Genomic DNA, 23,955 nt, shown 5'->3' on the forward strand with positions numbered 1-23,955 from the left:
TTCCTATGTATATAAAGTTAATAATATGTCAGTTGTATTTGACTATGGATAACCTATTAAGAAACCTCAATAGAAATAATATTTATTTTTAATAAATAACTAACTACACCTATATACGTTATTAAATATTATGGCTGGAACATTATTTCGTAAGTTACATATATATATGATGTTATATGAACAAGTTTAATTGTGTAACGAAAAATTTAAAATGATTATATTTTTTCAGGTTCCTTTTTTAACAATACACTATCACTTTATAAAATAAACACATCAAATGTCGTAAGTACTAAATATATTTTAATATATTACGCTTGTATCAAATCTGTACGTCTATATGCATCGTCGTCTAATTAAAAAAGTTACAAAAAGAAATCCTAATTGTATGTAATGACCGTGTTTAGTATATAACATTCATTTAGTATTTCAAAACCCTAATTCTACTAAACCTGGGTGTCTTATATTATTACAGAGAAGTTTACATACAGCTACAGTAGCATATGCAGCCAGGAAAGGTACTAGAGCTAAAGCAAGAGCAAAAAAAGTTAAAGTGGAAGTTACTAAAATTGGTTTCATCCCTCACAACCAAAGAGGAAGGGATAAGTATGTATATCTTCATAATTTTTTTCAGTTATTTGATGGTGTTTATGGTCCAGTGGTTTACCACACCACTTTACTTCCAATGGTTGCAGGTTTGATTCCATCCATAGTGCAAACATTGTATTCATGAGTATGGTTATTTGTGTAAGTCTGGCTATTTTCTATGTATATTATGTCTATATTTAAAAAAAAACGAAGTATTTATATCAGTTTTCTAGTACCCACATACAAGATCTGCTTACTGTGAGACCAGATGGCACTGTGTTAATTGTCCAAGGTTATTATTTATTTATTTATCATTGGTTTATCATTAGAAGTGTATCATGGTCTAGTGATTTACTTCTCTGTATTACTGTTGAAAGTTAGAGCTCATACCTGTCAGAAATAAAATCTCTGTCTATCAATTCATATTTCAAGTAACATAACAAGCCCTAATGCCTCATAGATCCCAAAAAATTGGATGTGCCAATTAGGGGAAAGAAGGATTGTCTGTAATGTGGCCTAATGACCTCACTGATAGTAATGTACCATGTCAGGTTGACCTCAACATAGCTCCCCTCGAAACCATAATGATTACCTAGTGAATTTGTCACAGTGGGCTAACTGACCTGACCTCATATTCATAGTTCCGTTAATACACCATACCATAATTATCTACTAAAGAAAAAAAACAAAAAGACATTCCTATTTTCAGATTTAGTTCAGGTCAGTAGACTCAGTACACTTACCACCTCGCAAACTTTACCTCTATAATAATAGTATAGATAAACAAATAATGATAAGACATCAGGTATTAATAAGACTGGGTCCTCTAGTGGTCTTGGGTTTACATCTGCTACCAGAATGCCATCGATCTAAACCTCTTATAATACAAAAAGGTATTTATAAATTTAACCTAAATTCTATTTCAGATCATTAAAGATTAATCTAAATAAGCATGCAGATGACACTCATAAAATTGAGTCAAAAGATGATGTATACCCTATGAAATACTACCGATGGGTGGTGTACACAGCGGAAGAAGCTGTGAAAGCACATCAGGAAACCCACCACCCCTCTATGTACAATGTGCCCGATGCACTAGTGTATGCACGGGTTGAAATTAATATGGAAGCTGTTAAAAAGGTATAAATTGTGTATTATTACAATTTTGGCCACATTTGCCCTATGCTGATTTTGTGGTGTCCCTTTGTACCAAATAGCTATTCTTTCTTTCTGTTCAGAAATAGGGCATATGGGCTATATAGATTAGAAATACTATATGTGTACAGTGGACTAACTACTGTACACTAATTTTGGCTGTACCAGCGACTTCGAAGACATAAGAATTTTAGAAAAGCTAAGTTGACCCATAGCACGTAAAACGTTGGGAACCTCTTATCTCTTTCATTTAATTTAATTGCCCTATTACTATGTTTAGTTACAATGACTACTTAAATTTCAATTATCTCATTACCGCTAATAGCTGGACGGTCTGTACGGACGACGGCATACGATTGGCGCATTAATTTCTATGCCCTGCCCTCTCATGAATTGCGCCAATCGAATGACGTCGTTAATAAGGTCGGGATAATGTGAGCCCAGGTTAAATGGGAGATATGGGAAAGTATCATATTTTTTTACTTTGTCAGAAATTATCATTTTTTTAACAAATATAATTTCTCTTATGAATAAGAGATAATGGAATAGCCCTATGTTAAATAAAGAACAATAAGATTCTATTATCATTCATTCATTCATTCATTCATCTAACCAATTATGTGACATTTTCACTTATTATGAGTATTAAGGCCACAAAACTGTTTTACAGAATAGATATGTAGATAGTTTCACCCGGCTTTGCCTACTGCCGAACATATTTCCGCGTGATGAGGAACGGACCATACTTGCTTTCTGCAAAGGACCTGAACTGATGGATGGTGCGAGAGCAGCTGGTGCCACCACTGTCGGTGGTCCTGAGCTAATAAAAAAGATACAGGTAAAAATCAAAATAAAAAATCACATATTCATTTAGGCCCTTATTAACTTTAACGTTTTGGATTAATATTTTTCCCCTACCGTCCAGTTCAGTGTACAGATTCAATTGAGTAAAACTGGGAAGAAATATCAAGAAACTTTTTTTTTTAAATAAACTGGCTAACCGATAAGTATATCGTAAACGTTTGTTATTTTACGACCTAGGCGACAGTTACTAGGCTGGCCATTTGCTATTGTTTGCCATTATATTCAAATAAAAAAACCTACCTTAATAGGACAAATCCATTGATAAATTTTATTGTCAATAGACAAAATGCCTTTTTGTCATTTTCTTCTCCTCTTTCATCTGAAAAGGTCATGGCCATAAACATTTGTTTTAACATTAGATTTCATATGTATGTATATAAAAAATGTATTTAAATGTATTACTACTACTCTGCTGGGTTTGGAACTAAATACTGCTGTGTTGAGTATTCATTGATATGTATAACTAGCTGTTCGCGTCGACTTTGACTGCGTGGAATTTAACTTTATTTTCCTAAAATAGAAGTAGCTTAAGTTATGCCTTATTACATCAGCTACCTACCAAAAAAAGTCCCCTCAAAATCGGTCCAGCCATATCAGAGATTATCCGGAACAAACAGACACACAGACAGATAAAAATTGTAAAAAATATTATTTTGTTGTATGTACCTTATTTATATTCATATACATGTAACAATCGGTTATTTCAATATTACAAACAGACACTCCAATTTTATTTATATGCATAGATTTATTTATTTCCCAGGATGGCACAATCAAATTATTCGAATATGACTATATCATCGCCCATCCCAACATCATCACAGAACTTGTCCCGATAAGAGGTTTGATGAAACGGCGCTTCCCAAACTTACACTCTGGCACTTTGGATACGGATTTGGTGAATTTAGTGAAAAAATACGCAGCTGGAGTCCAGTATCGTGTAGTACAGGACGAACACCAGAAGAATTATGGATCTGTCGAAGTGCCTGTTGGACGGGTAAATAATATTCATAACAACTTTGGTAACCCACACCACCTTAGTTCTCATGGTCATGTGGTTTTCACCAGCTTACTTCTTCTGATCGCTAGTTCTGTTTCTAGCACGGAACAAACATTTGTATTCATGAGTATCATTGTTTGTATCAGTCTGAATGATTTCTATGTATGTAATGTATGTGTTTAAGGTATAGCCATTTAACACACCACCTTACTTCTGGTCTCGGGTTTGATTCCTTGCACGGTACAAACATTTGTATTCATGAGTTTGATTGTTTGTATCAGACTCGGTGTTTTCCACGTATATTATGTATGTGTTTAAAAAAAACTGTATATTTATATGAGTTGTTTAGTACCCATAACATTAAGTCTTCTTAGCCTGGAACTAGACGGCGCGGCGCTGTCAAAATGTGTATTCTGGAATATTATTTCTTACTTCAAAATGATGTATGTCTGATCTTGAAATAGTAAAAAGTAATAAAATTTATTTAAACAATTTTAACTTTTAGTTAAATTACTTTTAATGATGATATGTATTAAGTACAGTAATAAAATCCATAAATATAATAAACTTATGTCATCAGACTCATTTAACACTGTTATCAACCTTCCTTTTCTTGATTTACTTCTGCATGGTTTTTGAGTGTTTTTACAATCATTTCAAGATTAATTTATTATAATAAATACCTACCATGATTGCAAATAGTGACACATCATATTTTATTAACTAAGTTTACGATTTTTGTACAGTTAAACATGGACCCGAAACTGGTAGCCGAAAATATTGGAGCCCTATTAAAAGACGTGCAGTCTGCGAGGCCAAAAAGGGATGGGCTCTTCATAACAAGGTATAATTTGAATGCTAGGTATAGATATAAAGTTTTTGTAAACAAGTGAGATGTGTTGAATTAATAAATTATTTTTTCTTGACTTAACTATTAATATTATAATATTTTAACATATCTTTGTATCAATATAACAATACATATATGACAGAAATTGTCTGTCACCTACCAACAGTAAGGCATGACAAAATTAACTATGGCTCGCATAGTATATCTACCAAGTTTTCTAAAGTGTTATGTTAATATCACTATGACACTTAAAAGATGATGTTTCAATTAACAAATTTTAAGTTTCTATTTTAAAGAATAAACACTATTCTTTATGGTCAATTTATGAATTATTTGTTCTATATAATTTCAGGTGTATAATAGTAAGCCCACCTTCAGCAGAAACGCTTAAGATTGATCCATTTGTATATGTAGACCGCACGCTTTCTAAAGAAGTTCAAGATGACAGTGATGATGAAGTTGATGCTGTTTCAGCTGCTGCCTGAAGATCAAATTGTTGTTAAGTTGTGTAGTATGAATTGTGCATAAATATATAGTATTAAATCCATTGTACAAGTTTTTTATTGTATACTTATAATAAAAAATAATATTTTATATCCTTTTATATTCATAATGTAAAATGTTCCTGATAAATGATCAAATAGTCCATCCGTTACTATCGTTGGAGTCTACAACTCCTGAGTAGTATATTCTTTGTTGTACGATAAATATCATAGATACAAATACCGTAGAAGGAGAATATACAAGCAAAATGAAAAAAACGTGCCACAGTACTTTTCTTTTCTGATCTATTCAATTTAAAATTAAAGAACTTTGCTTTTAAAATGTATTTTATACAAAATAATAGCTAATGGACATTTTGTCATCACAATAAACTATTACAGCGTTGTCTATGGTTTCTGTCAACAATAAATATTTGCATGTATCCGAACGTACAAATTCAAAGGAAGAGGGCGTAAAACAATCCGCCATTTTGTCTCTATGACAATTACAGAATTTAACATTTTATAATTATAAAACCCGAATTAATCGGCGAAATCTCAATTTATAAGTGATATTTCAAAAGCTGTGCAGTATTCTGAGATCCTGTGATATTTGTGTCTCCAACTATTTTGTTTACATTCATCTTGACGTTTTTAGTTGATCGAATTTGACGTCGATTAGAGAGCTCGTAGAATATCAAAATGGGCACAAGAGAGGATGAATATGATTACTTGTTCAAAGGTAACTTATCTGTTTTGTATTTAAATTAATTTGTAGAGTTTTCAATATGTGCGTCGTAATATTTAATCTGAAATGTACATTGTACAAACAAGAACCATTGTTTTACATGAGAATGACGTAAAAAATATGACCGATATTATTTTCTCCTTTGTTTTACTAGTAGAATTTACAAAAAATCAGTTTCATCTTCTTTGAAAATCTTAAATGCTAGTCATCAGCTTAATTTTGGCTAAATTTTTGTGTTTGTTTCACGATCAGCTGATTGGACAATAAGATATCGATTTCGCATAATTTCTTGATTTGTGAGTCACCTGCGACTGCTCTGCATGATCTAATCATACAAATGCACAATATTGAAGTATTTTTTTCCATAAAACTATTCATATTCATAGGTATGTGTTATGATATTTGGTAATGCAACAGTGTTCTTTGTTTCAGTTGTGTTAATCGGAGATTCGGGGGTGGGAAAAAGTAGTCTCCTCTCACGATTCACTAGAAACGAATTCAACTTAGAGTCAAAATCTACAATAGGTGTGGAATTTGCAACAAGAAGTATAGAGGTAACACTTTGTTCATTGTTTCACACACTGAGTGCTTGCATTTAGTTATTTACATAGTTATCACATTGTTTCCACAAAGATTCATAATTTCTGTTCAAAATGACAACGTTCAAACATTAATCAGGTTAACAAGTAAACAAATTACACTCTACTTTTACTTGTAAATTTTATCAATTAAATTACCTATATTTTTAAACAGATAATGTAAACTTTCAATATAATTCTCAGGCCTTTCACTGAAATAAGAAACGAGTATCTAATAGGTTAGGTTAACAAACTTTAATTACTTTATTTTTCAGTAGAAAGTATAATGTAATGCTTTTTTCTGTTAATAACTGAATAGAATATCATACATGGTTGATTTCTTTTGTTGTCAAATGTAGATGTTAGTTAATGGAGATCAGTATTATTTCTTTCAATTAATACTTATTATTATTTGTTTGAAAAGACTTTTATATTGTTTTTTTTAATGGACTAACAGTTTCTACCAAAGAAACTTATAATAAATTAGTCCAAGTGTGCTATGAGTTTACCACAATAGCTTCTCAGTTGACATTATATTTTGCTGACAATAGGTACTTCTAATAAACAGTGGGGTAAGATGATTGTTAATAATTTGAACAGATGACCCCATATCTAGCAATGTACCATGTCGGAATAAGCCTTCATGCAGTTCCCCCTGGAAACTATCATGATAAATTCTTTTATCATTTGTAATGAATACTGAAACTACTAGTATACACCCCTTCTGTGTTTTTATTAATGATTAAATGAACAGTCCTCCCAATACCCTCTAAAACAGAACAGTAATGTTAAAAATTGTATATTTGCATACACTTATCTAATCACTGCTATCTAGATAAAATACACTGCTGTACATATAATTGTTAAGGTCAATATGCAAAGATAATTTGATTAACAATGAAAGCAAATTCATATTACTCACCAATTAAGGACAATTGATAGAATCATATGTCAATGATATGGGTGTAGTGAGTAGTGTATTTATAGATAGGTTATTGATGAATTTTATGTACTATAAACTTTTGTATTAAGAGATGGTCAGAGTAACATTGGTTACAAGGTTTAGTCTTTTATGTGTTATCTGTGTATATGTGTACATAATGCTAGCCAACCTGGTAAACATGGTTTTGACAAATAATTTCTTTAGTTACATGAGTACAAAATTATTAAAGTACTAATATTTTTATTAATGAAATAGATGGGATACTAGAAGGGTGAAAATTTAGGGTTGTTCTTTATACCTCATACCTAATGCCAAAACATAAAATATAATTTTTAAAAGTTTTGTCCATAGAATAAAATCTTTGGCTTGTACTATCGTTATCACTTAGGGGTATGAATAATTGTTTAATTCCTTGTCTCGGACCTACTGAATATACACACATTATTTGATAAGAATATGTTAATCTACTTCAAAGTTTTGTTACATGAGAATTTTATATATTAGTAGAAATACACACACATTTTAAAATGGATGAGAATTGTATGGCTGCGTGTGCCAATAGTATAGGCTAGTGGGGCACCAGTGAATGATGATAATATAAGCATGAAGTTAGTCAGTTAGCCTATCTAGGCAGATTCACCAGAAATTACCTATGATGGGTTCCAAGAGAGACATGTTATGGTCGACCAGACATTGTATATTTTTTTCCCTTTCCTCTCTCACATAGACATGTTTCATGCTTATCATATTGCTAAAAATCGTATCAAAAACATTATTTACTATATATTTGTTTATAATATTGGTGTAGATGATACACCAATATTATAAACAGGGAAGATTGGTATTTCTGTATGTTGATACAGAATAAACTCAAAAGCTATTGGACTGGTTTTAAAAATTATTCTGTGCAGAAGAAAAGTGGAACAGGGTCCTTGTAGTATATATTAAGGTTTTTAATTTTGAATTGTTGTATATTTGTAAATAATTTTCATTTGATTTTAAAACCAATGTACTTAAACATAAGTGTGAAAATTAATTGATTCTTGAACAATTTGTGAAACTCTCATCTATTCACTATTGTTTTAATTGCCAATGATATATATATATGCTGATAGGGCATTAGTGGAGAATGATATGACGAGCATGAAGGCTGGTCAGGGTGAGGTAGATTGTAAGTCTGCTTGGATATCTCAGTTTCATCCATTTCAGTCGCTAAGTATCGTGCCTTGGATATTGCGTTTTGGTTCTAGGTTGCATATAAGACATTGAAATTATAGGAGGCATGACATCTAAGATCTCTGGAATAGCAATGCATAAGTATATCACGGGTTCATATGATAACGTAGTGTCCATAGTGCTATTCATAAATGCAAAGCTGGAAAGCTTGTTATTCTAATTGCATAAAAAACGTTCAGTGTCTTGGAGCGATGAACCGCCCCTTCGATCGATCCCCCATGAAACGGGTATCAAGGCCTGAGCCAACTTCGGCTCGGGTTTTCTTGATACCCGTTTGACGGGGTACCTAGCGGTACCCTCAGACTAAAGTCGCATCCGTCAGGCAGGAGTTGGCATTCAGCTGCTCCGTAAGTCCTTCTGCGGGCTTGAAATGCCATCTGCCTATCGTCTGATGAAGCTAGATAAAGACCAGGTACGGTCAACAGCGTTAGAGTAGTTAAAAAAAAACTATTGACTTTATATACCTGATAGTAATTGAACCTTTAGCCTCTAGAAATTCCCTCTGACCCGAGATCATAATACGCATACGATTAACATCTCGTAAACTATGTTATTTATGATTCCAAATTTCCATATGAATATTTAAAAAAAATAGTGTTTTTATATAGCTAAACTAGCTGTACCCGCGACTTTGTCCCCGTGGAATTTTACTTTATTTTTCTAAAATAAAAGTAGCCTAAGTTACTCTTTATTACATCATCTACCTGCCAACAAAAGTCCCGTCAAAACCAGTCCAGCCATTTCAGAGATTAGCCGAAACAAACAGACAGACAGATGGACAAAAAAGGGAAAAAAAATATTTTGTTATATGTACCGTATTTATATTCATATGCATGTAGTAAAAAACGGTTAATCCAATATTACAAAGAGACACTACAATTTTATTTATATGTATAGATAAAACTTGACATTGAAATAAAAATAATCTTTATTCTAATAGACTAAACATATAAGCATATTTTGAATAGTCAGAGTTTTTTATTCAACCATTCATTCGGAATGCAGATTCAGCATAAGTATGAGCAAAAAACTTGACTGTTGCTTTTTGAAGCAAATGTAACTAAATGAGCATTTTATTTTGAAACATATTTTAATTTGATGACGTAATTTTAGATATAATAATAATACATATATGTATATTTATATATTATATCCTCCTTGTCGTAAATCCGACAACACCCAGGCCCATACAAATAATCATACTCATTAATACAAATGTTTGGAACGTGCTAGGAATTGAACCCGCGACCATCGGAAATAAAGCGCTGTGTTAAACCGCTAGACCATCGAGGCCATACCGAAGTATATGTAGTGACGTCATCATATCACAGTCATACCTACGTGGAACATTGCGTGGAACTTGCCGCGTCGCCGGTAGGACGCTGTGTTGTATATGACCACATAGCACTATATAGTTAACGAATTGTACAATAATAATAATAATCTCAGAACAATTCACACAGAGCCATCTAGACATTAAGTTAAGCTAGCTAGAGCTTGTGTTATGGGTACTAGATAACTGATACATATACGTAGATATTTTTTTTTGTAAATACATACATATTATATATATATACATAGAAAACACCCAGACCGATACAAACAATCATACTCATGAATACAAATGTTTGTGCCGTGCGAGGAATCGAACCCACGACCATCGGTCGTAAAGCGGTGTGCTTGACCGCTAGACAACCGAGGTCGTCTATATTTATATTATTTATTCTTACATTCATTCATAAATTTAAGAGCAACGCTCTTGTCGGTGGACCTCATGCCACTTTCTACGATCTTCCGTCATACTCTTTAAGCCTTGATACGACACGATTACAATTCTGTCTTTAATTTGTTTGATGTAACTATGCCTTGGTCTTCTTCTCCCCCTCTTTCCTTCTATCTTTCCCTCAATAATTACTTTCAAAAATTTATCATGCCGTATCATTCTATTACAAACAAAAGTAAAAAAGTAATCGCGTCAAGTCGCGCATATTCTAAGTTATACTCCAATAATGTAATTTAAAATTGAATTATATAAAGAAACTAGCTGTCCAGGCAAACGTTGTTTTGCCTTAAATTAAAAAAAAAAAATTGAGGTGTACCACCCCTAACATTTAGGGGCATGAAAAATAGATGTTGGCCGATTCTCAGACCTACTCAATACGCTCACAAAATTTCATGAGAATCGGTCAAGCCGTTTCGGAGGAGTATGGGAACGAAAACTGTGACACGAGAATTTTATATATAAGATATAATATTATAAACTAGAAACATTTTTCCAAAGTTTTGATATAAGCTATGGAACTGTAGAGCATCCTGACATAGGCATGTTTATGCTTCAAAGGAGTCTTCAACAACTATATAGAATTTAGTAAAAATTTTATTACCTAAATAAAGAATTTTGATTTTCACATCTTGATACTATTCGCTCACTAGCTCTAACACGCGGATTTACTCGCAGTTACAAACTTTACCTCTTGTACTTCTTTACAGAGTATAAAATGAAGTCGCTTCCAATGTCTTTTCGATTAGAACTTTTAAACTACGCAACGGATTTTATTGCAGTTTTTAGTAATAGATATATTGATTAAAGTGGAAGGTTGTGCGAAGCTAGGGCGTGTAGCTAGTATAAATAAATAACTTGAAAACTGACTACGTCCAGTCTCAAATTCAGCAGAGTTTATAGGTACTATAAATAATAAAAAATTGACAAATATACTTAAATGCAGTTTTTTTAATGTATAAGTAATATTCATGTAAATCTATACTTACCTAATGTGTTAGACACTATAAGTACCTAGATGTTGCCATAATCTTACTGTGTAAATCTAAGTAGAACCGCACAACCGAGGGGTGAGTACTGGTCTATTGAGATACAGTGCCTAGGTTCAATGAAGTAATATCTGTACATGATTGTGGCTTACCAACAAACACTGACCAATACAAACGACCATAATCAAGAATACAAATATTTGTATTATTTGAGAATCGAACTCACCACCTTCGGGAAGCACCTAAGACATTGCGGTATAGCTAGCAGCAGTGTAGCTAACTAGACTTGAGTACACTTCCTTGTCACCGGTGAAAAATATTATTAATTCTGAGTCATAAATGAGTGAATATTAAATATTTAGAATATGAATACACTCAGATTGTGAAATCAACTACATGCCGACGGTTTCTCGATATTACAGAATGGGTAATAAAGTTTCTATACCGACAGTTAGTCCCGACACTTAGTCGGGGTTTTCTCGAGGGATTTACACCATGGGGTTTTTGAGAAGGGTATTATAAGGTTTCTTGTAAGTCAACGCGTGACGCCCCTAGTGTCTCAGGCGTCTATATGCTACATGCATATGAATATAAATACGGTACATACGCCTGTCTGTTTGCTCCCGGGAATCTGGAATGGCTGGACCGATTTTGACGGGACTTTTATTGGCAGGTAGCTGATGTAATAAGGAGTAACTTAGGCTATTTTTATTTTAGAGAAACAAAGTAAAATTCCACGTGGACGAAGTCGCGTGTACAGCTAGTTTAGCTATATAAAATATCATTTTTTTTTTAAATATTCATATGGAAATTTGGAATTGTAAATAACATACTTGCTTAACATCTCGTATGCGTATTATGATCTCGGGTCAGAGGGAATTTCTAGAGGCTAAAGGTTCAATTACTAGCTGGTATATAAAGTTAGTTTTTTTTTTTCGAACTACTCTAATGCTGACGACCGTACATGGTCTTTACAGCTTCATCGGACGATGGCCAGTGCAGATGGCACTTCAAACCCGCAGGACTTAATTATTTCCACGCGAACTACACGGGTACAGCTAGTCTGAAATATAAGTAACAAGTTCGCCAACTCAGTGTTCTTGATGTATTGAAGCATTTGAAGCTAACAATATGTACATTGTGTCGTCAGTTGCGGCGGCTGTCACGTTCCCCAGTCTCCAGTCAGACAGCCGGTGATTAAGATGTATCTTGTTGCTGTCTTGTCGTGACATATCTTCACTAATTGTGAGATGTTATCTCCCTGACATTCTGTCACTGTGCTTACAAAACAGACTTTACTTTTGTACTATAGCACATTTATAAAAAAACTAGGTATGTGTGAAATATATAGCCGATGTGTTATTCTGATGTATAAGCGATATTACTGTAAAGTTTCATTAAAATCTGTTCAGTAGTTTTTGCGTGAAAGAGACAACCATCCATATTCACAAACTTTGGCGTTTTTAATATTAATAAGAATGTTAAAAGGTATTCATCGCCTGGGTGGTTTATCGGTTTAGCATAACACCTTATTTCGGAGGGTTACGCATTCGATTCTCGCACAATACAACTGTTTTTAAATTATTCAATTTTCTTAATTTCTCCTTCATTATGAAACTTCTACAAACTACTAGAAAACATTTTTTTTCCTTTGTCACTCCACGCATCGACATCTAGTCCTAAGCTAAGCAGAGCTTGTATTATGGGTACTGCTAGACAACTGTTGCAAACACACTTACGTCATTTCACGTCGTTTTACGTCTGTTCGTCCCGATGTATGCTTAAATGTTTAAAACTACGCAACGGATTTCGAAGCGGGTTTTTTTTTAATAGATAGTGATTGAAGAGGAAGGTTTATATGTATAATACATGTACATCCGGGCGAAGCCGGGGCGCGTAGTTAGTATAATATATATAGAAAATACCCGGATCGATACGATTATATTTATGAATTGCACAAATGTTTGCACCTTCCGAGGAATCGAACTTGCGACCATTGCAATAAAACCGGCATCATAAACCTATCAATAACGATGCACCTTGTTTTGTTATTAACTTGCATGCATCCTACATCCTCAAATGACGCATTTCAAGTCATAACTTATAAATAACTATTTTTGTTTATGATTTGTACTAAATTATAGTACCTAGTATAGTATCATCATCTACTTCCTTATCCCATTTATTTGTGGTCGGCGTAATATGTTTTTCTCTTCCATTCATCTCTGTTTGCGGTCATCTCGTTATTTACTCCCTTTCTCACCATATCTTTCACACAGTCCATCCATCTCTTTTTCGGGCTTCCTCTACCCTTATAACCATCCGCATTCATATGTAACACCTTCCTTAAGATATGATCTTCATTCCTACGCATTACATGTCCATACCACGATAGACGATTACTCTTTAACCTCTCCGACACCGGCGCCACTTTCATACTTCCTCTGATGTCTTGATGTCCTCTTTATCTTGTCCATAGTACCTAGTATAGTATATCCTAAATTAATTAATCACGACCTAATTTAACTTGTAAGGATTATGTATACCGCCAATTCTTTGGTAGCAAGTACGCATTGGTATTCGGAAATGTAAACTTGTGAAAGGTTCTCGTCCCCGTTCGTCACATACCAGTGGTCGCCAACCTTTCAATAGACAGGATCAATTTTATTGAAAAAGGAAGTAACGTGGGGCCGTTTTTTACAATTTTCATAATGTATATTTATTTATTTATATAGATATTATATGTGTGTAATTCTCTATTCTCCCAAATTAAAATTTAAAAATTAATCTATATTTTTGTAATTATAAACAAACAAGCTCATTTGTAAAGAATAAGAACTGAGTTTCTTCTCAGTTTAGTTCTGTCAGTTCTTCTCAGCTCTTCACTGATGGTACATTTGACATATTGTAAGAGTGTGTAAGTGTATTGTAGACATGAAGAAAGATATTTTGATTTTATTTTTTATTTAATAAGAAAACTTTCATTTATGAAAAGTCCTTGACGACTGCTTATGTATTTTATTGTTCTTGATGGCCTCCGTGATCTAGCGGTTTAGTATACCGCTTCCCTTCCGATGGTCGCGGGTTCGATTCCTCGCACGGTGTAAACATATGTATTCATATGTAGCGCCGATACGCTGCCCCCCTCTACCAGTAATCCTTCTTCATGAAGGTGGGCAGCATGTTGGTGGGGACCCGGACCACAAACGCCTTGAAACTCGCGTTCTGACTCGACTCCAGCTGCGTCACCCTCAATATATGTCTATTCTTTGATTACAGGTGGACGGTAAAACCATAAAAGCTCAGATATGGGACACGGCGGGACAGGAGCGCTACCGCGCGATCACATCGGCGTATTACCGGGGCGCTGTGGGCGCGTTGCTAGTATACGACATAGCGAAGCACCTCTCATACGAGAATGTGGAGCGGTGGCTGCGTGAGCTGCGTGACCACGCCGACCAGAATATACTGATCATGCTTGTTGGCAACAAGAGTGATCTTAGGCATCTCAGGTGAGAACCGCAATGTTAATGGGACACAGAGGTCCCAAACGTACGATTATCTATAAACTCTACCTCTGCCGCGGCAATCTTAATGACTAGAGCTAGACTTTTTAGATAATTGTATGCGTAACCTCTGTATCTTCTATTTTTTTTTATTATGGAAGATAATAGACTGATGCAATCGTCTAACCCAACGACATATGCCCCCAGGGCACCAGTAAAGGATGATAAGATGAGTATGAGGTCAGATCAGTTAGCCCATCGTGGCAAATTCACCAGGAATTTATTATATCACTATTGGATTGAGAATACGGCTATTTTAATGGGACACACTTCAATGTGACCATACCTCTAGTAACATAGAAGTGTAACATGTAAGACTTTGTAGATAAGCATATGCGTGGGACCTCTATGTCCCTATTTTTTTTATGATACTGGAATTGTGCATCTATCTAAGCTAACGGCATATGCTAGCAAGGTACCAGTGGAGGATCATGGGTGTGAGGTCAGGTCAGTCAATCGATCGTGGCAAGTTGACCAGGAATTTCCATGTCATATCCACATGTTAATATCATCATGACCATCTTGACAGTTAACACAGCTTCTGTGGACAATTTTATAATAATAATAATAAATAATAATAAACTTTATTGGCCAATAAAACTAAATATATCTAATCTATATTTACTATCTACTATCCATATTTAAATGAGAAAATGTAAATTTTTCTTTTTTTACAGGTCTATACCAACAGAAGAAGCAAAAGCTTTCGCGGAAAGGAATGGCCTTAGTTTTATTGAAACATCAGCTCTCGACTCTACTAATGTGGAACCCGCATTCCAGAATATTCTAACCGGTAAGTCAATGCACATTGTTTCGTTCATTATGAGGATTGCCGGCAATTTTTTAGAACTCTCTGATAATACCTTCTCATGGTTTCGTGTAAATCACTAGCTAACAATATCCCACGGCTCTGTCCACATAAAATAGTCCAGTCTATATTAATCGCTAATGTTATATATAAAATTCTCGTGTCTCTGTGTACCAAACTCCGAAACGACTTTATAGATTTTGATGAAATTGTGTGCATATCGGATAGGTCTGAGAATCGGCCAACATCTAGTTTTCATCATTTCAACCCCGATCAAATGATCCACCGCTACATATTTTTTATAATTACTTTAGACATCTTTTTTTAAATTTTATTTTGATTTAACATTGTAAAATACACACAACTTCAAATTTACACTCTTTTTACGATCAACCCCTGTTTCTTAATAGCAATATTAATTTATATAGCAAAACAACGTCTGCCGGGACAGATAGTAATAATATATAATTGTAACTAGGTAAAATATTTCTTTTAATGCCGTCGATTTGGTGTAAAAACAAAACTTGTAATAAATCTTATCTTACCAGTTTGTAATATTAGTATAAAGAACTATGAACGACTTACACAGCGCTATCATTACGCAACACACGTCCTAAATTGAAAAAAAAGTAGGGTTAAGATTTAAAATGAACCGGATCCGCAGACGCCCGTAACCAGTCATGTGTCCATTCCGGGCGACAAAGATGCCTCATGCCTTCATGTCCCGTATTTTCTCTGCAGTATCTCATCTATCAAACAAGCAAACTGATAGCAAACTTAGGTCGGCTTACAACAAAAATTTGCAGATTTTGCCAAACTGAAGAGGAAACGCCACTACCACATCCTATGAGGTTGTAGCTCAATCATGCATAAACTAAATATCTCGTATATACACTATCCTGAGATATAAACCATCGCTCCTAAGAATATCCTTCAATTCTTGTCCCTCACGGATCTAGTTAGCGAACTCTGAACATTAGAAATTTTAAGGCATGGCACTAAAAAGGTGGGAAAGAACTTCTAACTTACAGATACAGTCGTTAAAAAAAAAATTAGATCACGGAACTCGTTTATGAATGTCGAATATGATTATTTCTGTAATGTTATTGACTTGATAACGATAATGCCATTAACCGCCCGTTACAGACTTATTATTAGTATACATTATTCAGTGACCTTAAATTAGGCGCTATTACTGTACTAAGTTCGAACAAAGAGTATATTACATGTACAGAGTGGATGCTTTTCAGCCAGTGCTCATTGTGCGAATGTGAAATTTGCATAGAAAAGCGTCAATTATTTTATGATAATATTGTTTATAATAGAATAGAAAATAAAATCTAATATTCAAATTAATTTAATTTAAGCACTTTTGAATAGTCATAGTTCTTTTTAGTCTACCGCTCATTCGGGAATGTATCTAATCACAAGAAGAACGAGTAAGAATATTACGTGTTTCTCTTTTAAATAATCGTTTAATCTGCATGTAACTTTGTGGAATGTTCGCGATATTTCTCTTACCGTTTAATTTTTTTTAATAATTAGGTATAATCAATTTAGAACGTTACGAATTAATAATAATAATATTTCAAAGGGAGAGAAAACAATAAATGAGTGAATAATCTTTTACATTAGTCAGAAACTGTGACAAAAAAAAGTAGTTTGAAAGTATATTATAAAAAATCGTCTAATCGTTGTAAGCAATCTCTTACAAAAGTTATATTATTTATAAGGAAATGAAAGTAATTAGGATAATACGTGTTTCATTTGTGTTAATAATAGTCCAAAATTAAGGTTAGTGACTATAAGATCTTCAGCGATATAGAAGGTTGTCGTTAAGCCGAAGTTTCAACTCTGACCTTTCCAGCTTGAGCCAGTGTTCAAGTTTACACTCTGTATATTTGGTACTCTGTGGTTCAAGGCAGGGCATCGACACGACAGACACACCTTCTTGGCAACTGACGTATAATGGTTCCGTTATTATAGCTTTTAGCATCTTTTATTATTGACGTATGCCAATCCTATTTTTAATTTCTTTGTCTATTATTTAAGTCTGTGGTTTTCAAACTTTTGCCACGCTTTGTTACGTCCTACTCGAGATATGTGTATAATGTATAATAAAATATAAATTGTACATTAAAACGTCTTATATAAATTAAGTAAAATTGAAATAAAAATCTTCTTACAACTCAAATAAAAGTCTATTCGAAAACTATATGTCTCTCTCGATCTACTTTCATATGTACCTGACTTAATATAGACCCGTCAAAAATCTATTAATACATACATAATATACATAGAAAACACCCAAACTGACAGAAACAGTCATACTCACGAATACAAATGTTTGCACCGTGAACGGAATCGAACCCGCGACCATCGAAAGTAAAGCGGTGTGCGACAGGCCGTCTATAATTTGCATGCTCTGTTACGTTATTCTGCAACGCTCGTATATATTTGAAGAAGTATGCAAGTGAAGTGCATTGCAAAAAAAAAACGTAACAGATTTCGCCAATACTCGTTCTGTTTTGTAAACAGTCCGCCCACAAATCGTTAGGTAGCTTCGATATAAATTCCACAAATGCTGGCAGTACTAACGATGTTATTTATAAACTGACTAGCTGTTCCCGCGACTTCATCCGCGTGGAATTTAACTTTATTTTTCTAAAATAAAAGTAGCCTAAAGAACTAAAAATTATTTTGTTCGTCTTAATTTATATTAACTTAATTTATAGGTTCAAACTAATACATTTACATCCTACATCATCCCTTATTTTATCCCCATGGGGGTTGAATTTATCAAAATCATATTTAAGAGAACGTCTTCATCATAGTAGCTCCAATCTTTAATTTCAGTTCAATCAGTCGAAAATCTAAGAAGATTCATACAATCTTTCTATGGGGATGCCTACGTCATAGTAGCTTTATGAATGCAAAGTCTCAGCCCGATCGCTTTAAAATTGACAAAGTTTCATACAAACTTTCATCCACTATTTTATCCCCTTGGGGGTAGAATTAATCAAAATCCTTTCTTAGCGGATGCCTAATTTATATACATCTATCTGCATGCCAAATCGTCGATACCGATCTGTCCAGTGGTTTGGGCTGTGCGTTGATAGATCACTATGTCAGTCACCTTTGAGTTATATATATTTAGATAATTGCAAGTACAAAAACAAAACACGTATTTAATCGGATGTATTTATGTACTATTGCCCTGGCTTCGTCTGCATTATTCGACTGGGATAAAAGTAGCATTCCTCCTTGTACACATACCAAATTCCAACGTTTACGCAAAATGATTCGTTAATTCACGGAAACCAATAACTTTACTTTCCCATTAATATGATTTTATTCCCTTTATGAACATATGGAATCCCGCTGTATTATTCTGTTATTCCGTCCTAATATATATAAATATTCGTGTCTCCGTCAGATGCGCGAACGGGTGCGACGTGATGCCCGACGTGGAGGTTGCGAACGCTGATTAGATTTTTTGATTTTTTTTTATTGCTTAAGTGGTGGTCTGCCTATTCGCCGCCACCACACAACGCGCGGCAAAATAGTATTATTCAAATCTGTACACCTCGAAAAAATACGAGCTGAGTTTCTTGTCAGTTCTTCGCCACCACACATCATTCGCGGAACTGACGGTAGATTTGACATATCATAAGAGTCTGTAATAGACCTACATGAATAAAGATATTTTGACGTTGAATTTGAATTCCATGGTAAATAAAGGTATTTACCTCTCTTGACGTTCCGACAAAGTTGCGTAGCGTAGGGATACCTTGGAGTTTTTAGTGAGTAGGAGTCTAACAGAACCCGCTTGTCTCCCCCGAGGCGGGCGGATCTCCATAAGGGATTTTCTCCAAGTACAAAAAAAAGGATATCACGCAGACGAAATTGGGTATTTATTAATTTATATAGCGTCTGATACAATTAGTTTTATATTAGCTGTGACCACAGCTTGTGCAACCTAACCGAATCATCGATACCGTTATTTACCACAAAATTATTTGTATTGAGATTTTTATAGATTTAGTGTATTTTTTATGCAATCGTCCGCCCGTCTCCATGAGGGATTTTTTTCCAAGTAAACAAAAAAGGCGTGGTCACAAGGTGACTGGAGTATTGTCAATGTCGGTAGGTGTAAGCAGTTTGCTCAGCTACTGTCACTAGATTGTCCAACTAAACATTGGGACACAGATCTCACGGTATCCGTACATATATTTGACCAACGCCATTGAACATTGTTTAAACTTATTTATAACTGGATATCACGCAGACGAAATTGGGTATTTATTAATTTATATAGCGTCTGATACAATTCGTTTTACATTAGCTGTGACCACAGCTTGTGCAACCTAACCGAATCGTCGATACCGTTATTTACCACAAAATTATTTGTATTGAGATTTTTATAGATTTAGTGTATTTTTAATGCAATCATCCGCCCACCTTCGTGATGTCGTCGGTCCATCTTGCAGGAGGGCGCCCGACACTCCGTCGTCCCACACGCGGCCTCCACTACATAACCTTTCTATCATCGCCGACTCGGCTGATATGCCTGCCACTTCAGCTGACATACTTTAAGAGTTATGTCGTCCACTTCGGTCCTCCTTGTTTGAACATATGGTAATCCCGCTGTCGTCTGTTTCCGTCCGCAGAGATCTACAGGATCGTGTCTCAGAAGCAGATGCGCGACCCGCCCGAGGGCGACGTGATCCGGCCCGACGTGGAGGCGGCGGACGCGCGGCCCTCGCAGGCCGACAGCGTGCGCAAGCAGTGCTGCCAGTAGCGCCGCCACCACACACCACGCGCGGCACGAGCAGGTACCTCACACCTCACACCTCACACCTCACACCTCGACAGCGTGCGCAAGCAGTGCTGCCAGTAGCGCCGCCACCACACACCACGCGCGGCACGAGCAGGTACCTCACACCTCACACCTCACACCTCACACCTCGACAGCGTGCGCAAGCAGTGCTGCCAGTAGCGCCGCCACCACACACCACGCGCGGCACGAGCAGGTACCTCACACCTCACACCTCACACCTCGACAGCGTGCGCGAGCAGTGCTGCCAGTAGCGCCGCCACCACACACCACGCGCGGCACGAGCAGGTACCTCACACCTCACACCTCACACCTCGACAGCGTGCGCAAGCAGTGCTGCCAGTAGCGCCGCCACCACACACCACGCGCGGCACGAGCAGGTACCTCACACCTCACACCTCACACCTCACACCTCGACAGCGTGCGCGAGCAGTGCGATATCTTAACACTTTGACACTTGATACCTAGACACCTTATGACACTTGACTTGACAATTACTGTTTTACATTGGAGGATCCTTGTGTGAAGGAGAACCTTAAAAATGTATATGTAAAGTCAAAAAAAAAACACCAATTAAAATTTTAAAAAAATATTCACTAACTATGGCACTACATCTTAAGTTCTCCCCCGTCTCCATGAGGGATTTTCACCAAGTAAAAAAATAAAAAAAGTTTAAATCTATGCTCCACTGTTGCCCCTCAAACGTAAACCGTTAACGCAGGTGAAGGCACTATTCCATTATAATCCCTTAAAATTATATATGTTTGTTTTATATATATAAAACTATGCTAACCAATTTGTCTGTTTCATTACAGAAAGTCCAATGTTGATACTGAAGAGAGAAATGCGAGTGGCTGGAATTGTAAACCCAATCTTCAAACGAATCATTCCTAGGCAGTGGTCTTAACATCATACTAGTGTTGTCAGCTCACAAGTATCTAGTCCACAATGTATATTATTGAGTTCCGACTAGACAGACAGAAATTATATATAGATGTTTCTCTGCGTCGTCGAGCACAGCGGCTACGACAGGTATTTAATGCTGGCAATACCACTCACACGGTTAAGAGCGGCTCATGTAGATAGCTTTGTGTAATTATTGTTATTTAGTGTCTGAACTAATACAAAAAAAAGTATATCGTATCGTGAACAGAATTCATATTATCACATGGTAGATTCCAGGCTTCGGTTATAGCAAGCAAGCACCTACGTTAATCTGACGCTTACTTTAGTACTGGCAATATACTGTGAAGTTACAAATATTTTAATCTGTGGTAAATTTTTGCCTATGGCAACCCTAAATTCTAAAATTACTGTAAAATGTTAATCATAGATTTATATAGGATATTTTATACATATTTTTCAATTGTAATAATTCTCTGTAATATCAAATTATTATAATTTAACCAGAGCTGATTTTATTTAAAAAAAATACTATATTTACATTTGGACAATAGTATGGTAAACATTTGTACCTTGTCACAATAACAATATATTGATTATTATGTATAAAAATATTTGGAGTTGTTAATAATGCTACTGTGAAAAGGTACTAAATATATATTGCTCATATTATACATGATGGATGGTAGCGGAAGTAATGGCCAATTGTCATTGAATTGGTGATAACAAAATCGCAGAACTATTATTAATTAAATAAACATCGTTTAATCTTTTCAAGGTTATACAATTGTACTTATAGAAACGAGATATTTATTATGATAATATTCAATCGAATCAGAAATTCCTCTATTCGATAATTCCTTCGGTAGAAATGGAAATCATAACTTAATGCACTTTTGAATAGTCGTATTTTCTTAATCTACCACTCATTCGGAAAGCTGTCTCGTCACAGCAAGGAGCAAGAAACTTGTTGCTATTTTAAATAATTGTAATTTAACTTTATAATTTTTAGTTCAAATTTGTGAATACAACAAATAAATAATATTATCACGGTAAATATCTAGTTTATATAATACTAGCTACTCGCACCGGCTACGCACGGGTGTACATGTATTATACATATAATCATTCCTCTTGAATCACTCGTATCTATTGCTAAAATCTGCGTTTACATCCGTTGCGTAATTTAAAGGATGTAAGCGAACAGGCAGCGGAAGCGACTACGTTTTATACTATATATAAAGATAATGTATATAATTTAAAAATACTGCCAGTGTTAAGGTACTCGTCATTTTAATACGACGCTCCTCCTAGTTCACTTGCGTAATATGTTGAATTTATAATTTCTATTATGGGGAGATAAAGTTTAATTTCGACTTAGGTAATAATTCATATTATATATCTATTTATTTAGTGAATTTATCGATGGCTGATTAAGTGGAACCGGTTCTTCTAACATGCCTTGTATTTTATATAATTGTTTTCCACACTGAGCAATAAATTCGGCTGATAACGAAATATTCTAGTAAATGTGTCGAGTGTCACACAAAGGGGCTCCCCATGAATTGCGTCATACGGATTTCGTGACCTTTTTGTCACAGTTGGTCACATGTGTGATATTTTTTGCATAACAATACAAACGTCACGGTCATACTGATAGAATTGATTTTTTTTTTGTTTATGGTTAAATTTTTGAGGGTTGTTTAGAAATAGATTTTGAGGTGTGACGTCACGAAACGTATGACGTAACTCAGGGCCCGCAAACAATAACTTCATAATATTAAACTGTTTTTGTATTACACTAGCGAGTAGTTAAGTAACGAGATAGCTTTTTTAATACAACATATGTTTCGTTTTGTTTATTTACGTATATTACGTGCCTTCGATGGATAAGATGCCCGTTGCATAGGCAATGTTTGTTGCGAACCTGTTAAAAAAATGCTATATAGTTTTAATGATTTTGTAATCAAACCTCTTCGTATCGATTCCTTGACATTACTCGATATCATCTCGTATCCAATGCAAAAGACTCGCAACAAATGTTGACATAGTACAGTTAAAAATATAATGTCCATAGAAATATTCGTTATACTTCAAAAAGTAAGTTTTCTATGTATAATACGTGTATTTGAAAAATGTATGTTTAAGTATTTCTATCAGTTGTCTAGTACATTAGTTTGGAACTAGATGGCGCTGTGTGAATTGTCCTTTATTATTATTAAAAGATTTGCAATAAATAAAAGTACAATAATAAATTTAATTAATAATAATTATTGACTGTTAAAAAGTACTAGTTACACAATTACTATGGTAGTCAAAAGCAGCGAAGATCGCTTACTAGGTCCAGTTAATTGATGTATAGTGAATATTTATATGCACACTATATATTTAACTGTACTGTATTTAAACGGGTACATATAGGACATATATGTTTATTGTAGCTTTCATTGTTTTCATGTTGATCGGCATTAGTCAGCGGTGCGCTATCTCGCCAGGATTCGGTTCCGCGAAGTTGCAATAAATTAACGGTGACATCGAGTTCATTACGGTCCATTATGTGAGTGTATATTTGGCGCCAATAATTTAAAATGACAGCAAAATCGGCGGCAAAAATTATATGAATAAAACCAT

The 23,955-nt window shown here is 34.8% G+C and overlaps 2 protein-coding genes across 2 annotated transcripts; both read left to right on the forward strand.

Annotated features, from left to right (window-relative positions):
• The first annotated feature begins 47 nt into the window (after positions 1-47).
• On the forward strand, positions 48-4,996 carry LOC131852035 (large ribosomal subunit protein uL1). Its single transcript, XM_059202614.1, has 8 exons — positions 48-149; positions 230-282; positions 473-603; positions 1,512-1,725; positions 2,411-2,578; positions 3,368-3,601; positions 4,351-4,448; positions 4,807-4,996. Exons 1-8 carry the CDS (start codon positions 131-133, stop codon positions 4,937-4,939), a joined length of 1,050 nt encoding a protein of 349 aa, XP_059058597.1. The 5' UTR covers positions 48-130; the 3' UTR covers positions 4,940-4,996.
• A 386-nt stretch (positions 4,997-5,382) lies between these two features.
• Positions 5,383-23,364, forward strand: LOC131852014 (ras-related protein Rab-11A). Its single transcript, XM_059202583.1, has 6 exons — positions 5,383-5,678; positions 6,117-6,238; positions 14,490-14,722; positions 15,454-15,569; positions 20,255-20,801; positions 21,237-23,364. Exons 1-5 carry the CDS (start codon positions 5,639-5,641, stop codon positions 20,383-20,385), a joined length of 642 nt encoding a protein of 213 aa, XP_059058566.1. The 5' UTR covers positions 5,383-5,638; the 3' UTR covers positions 20,386-20,801; positions 21,237-23,364.
• The last annotated feature ends 591 nt before the right edge of the window (positions 23,365-23,955 follow it).

Source organism: Achroia grisella, unplaced genomic scaffold, assembly GCF_030625045.1.
Source record: "Achroia grisella isolate CSIRO2021 unplaced genomic scaffold, CSIRO_AGI_Agris_v1 utg821, whole genome shotgun sequence".
NCBI lineage: Eukaryota > Metazoa > Arthropoda > Insecta > Lepidoptera > Pyralidae > Achroia > Achroia grisella.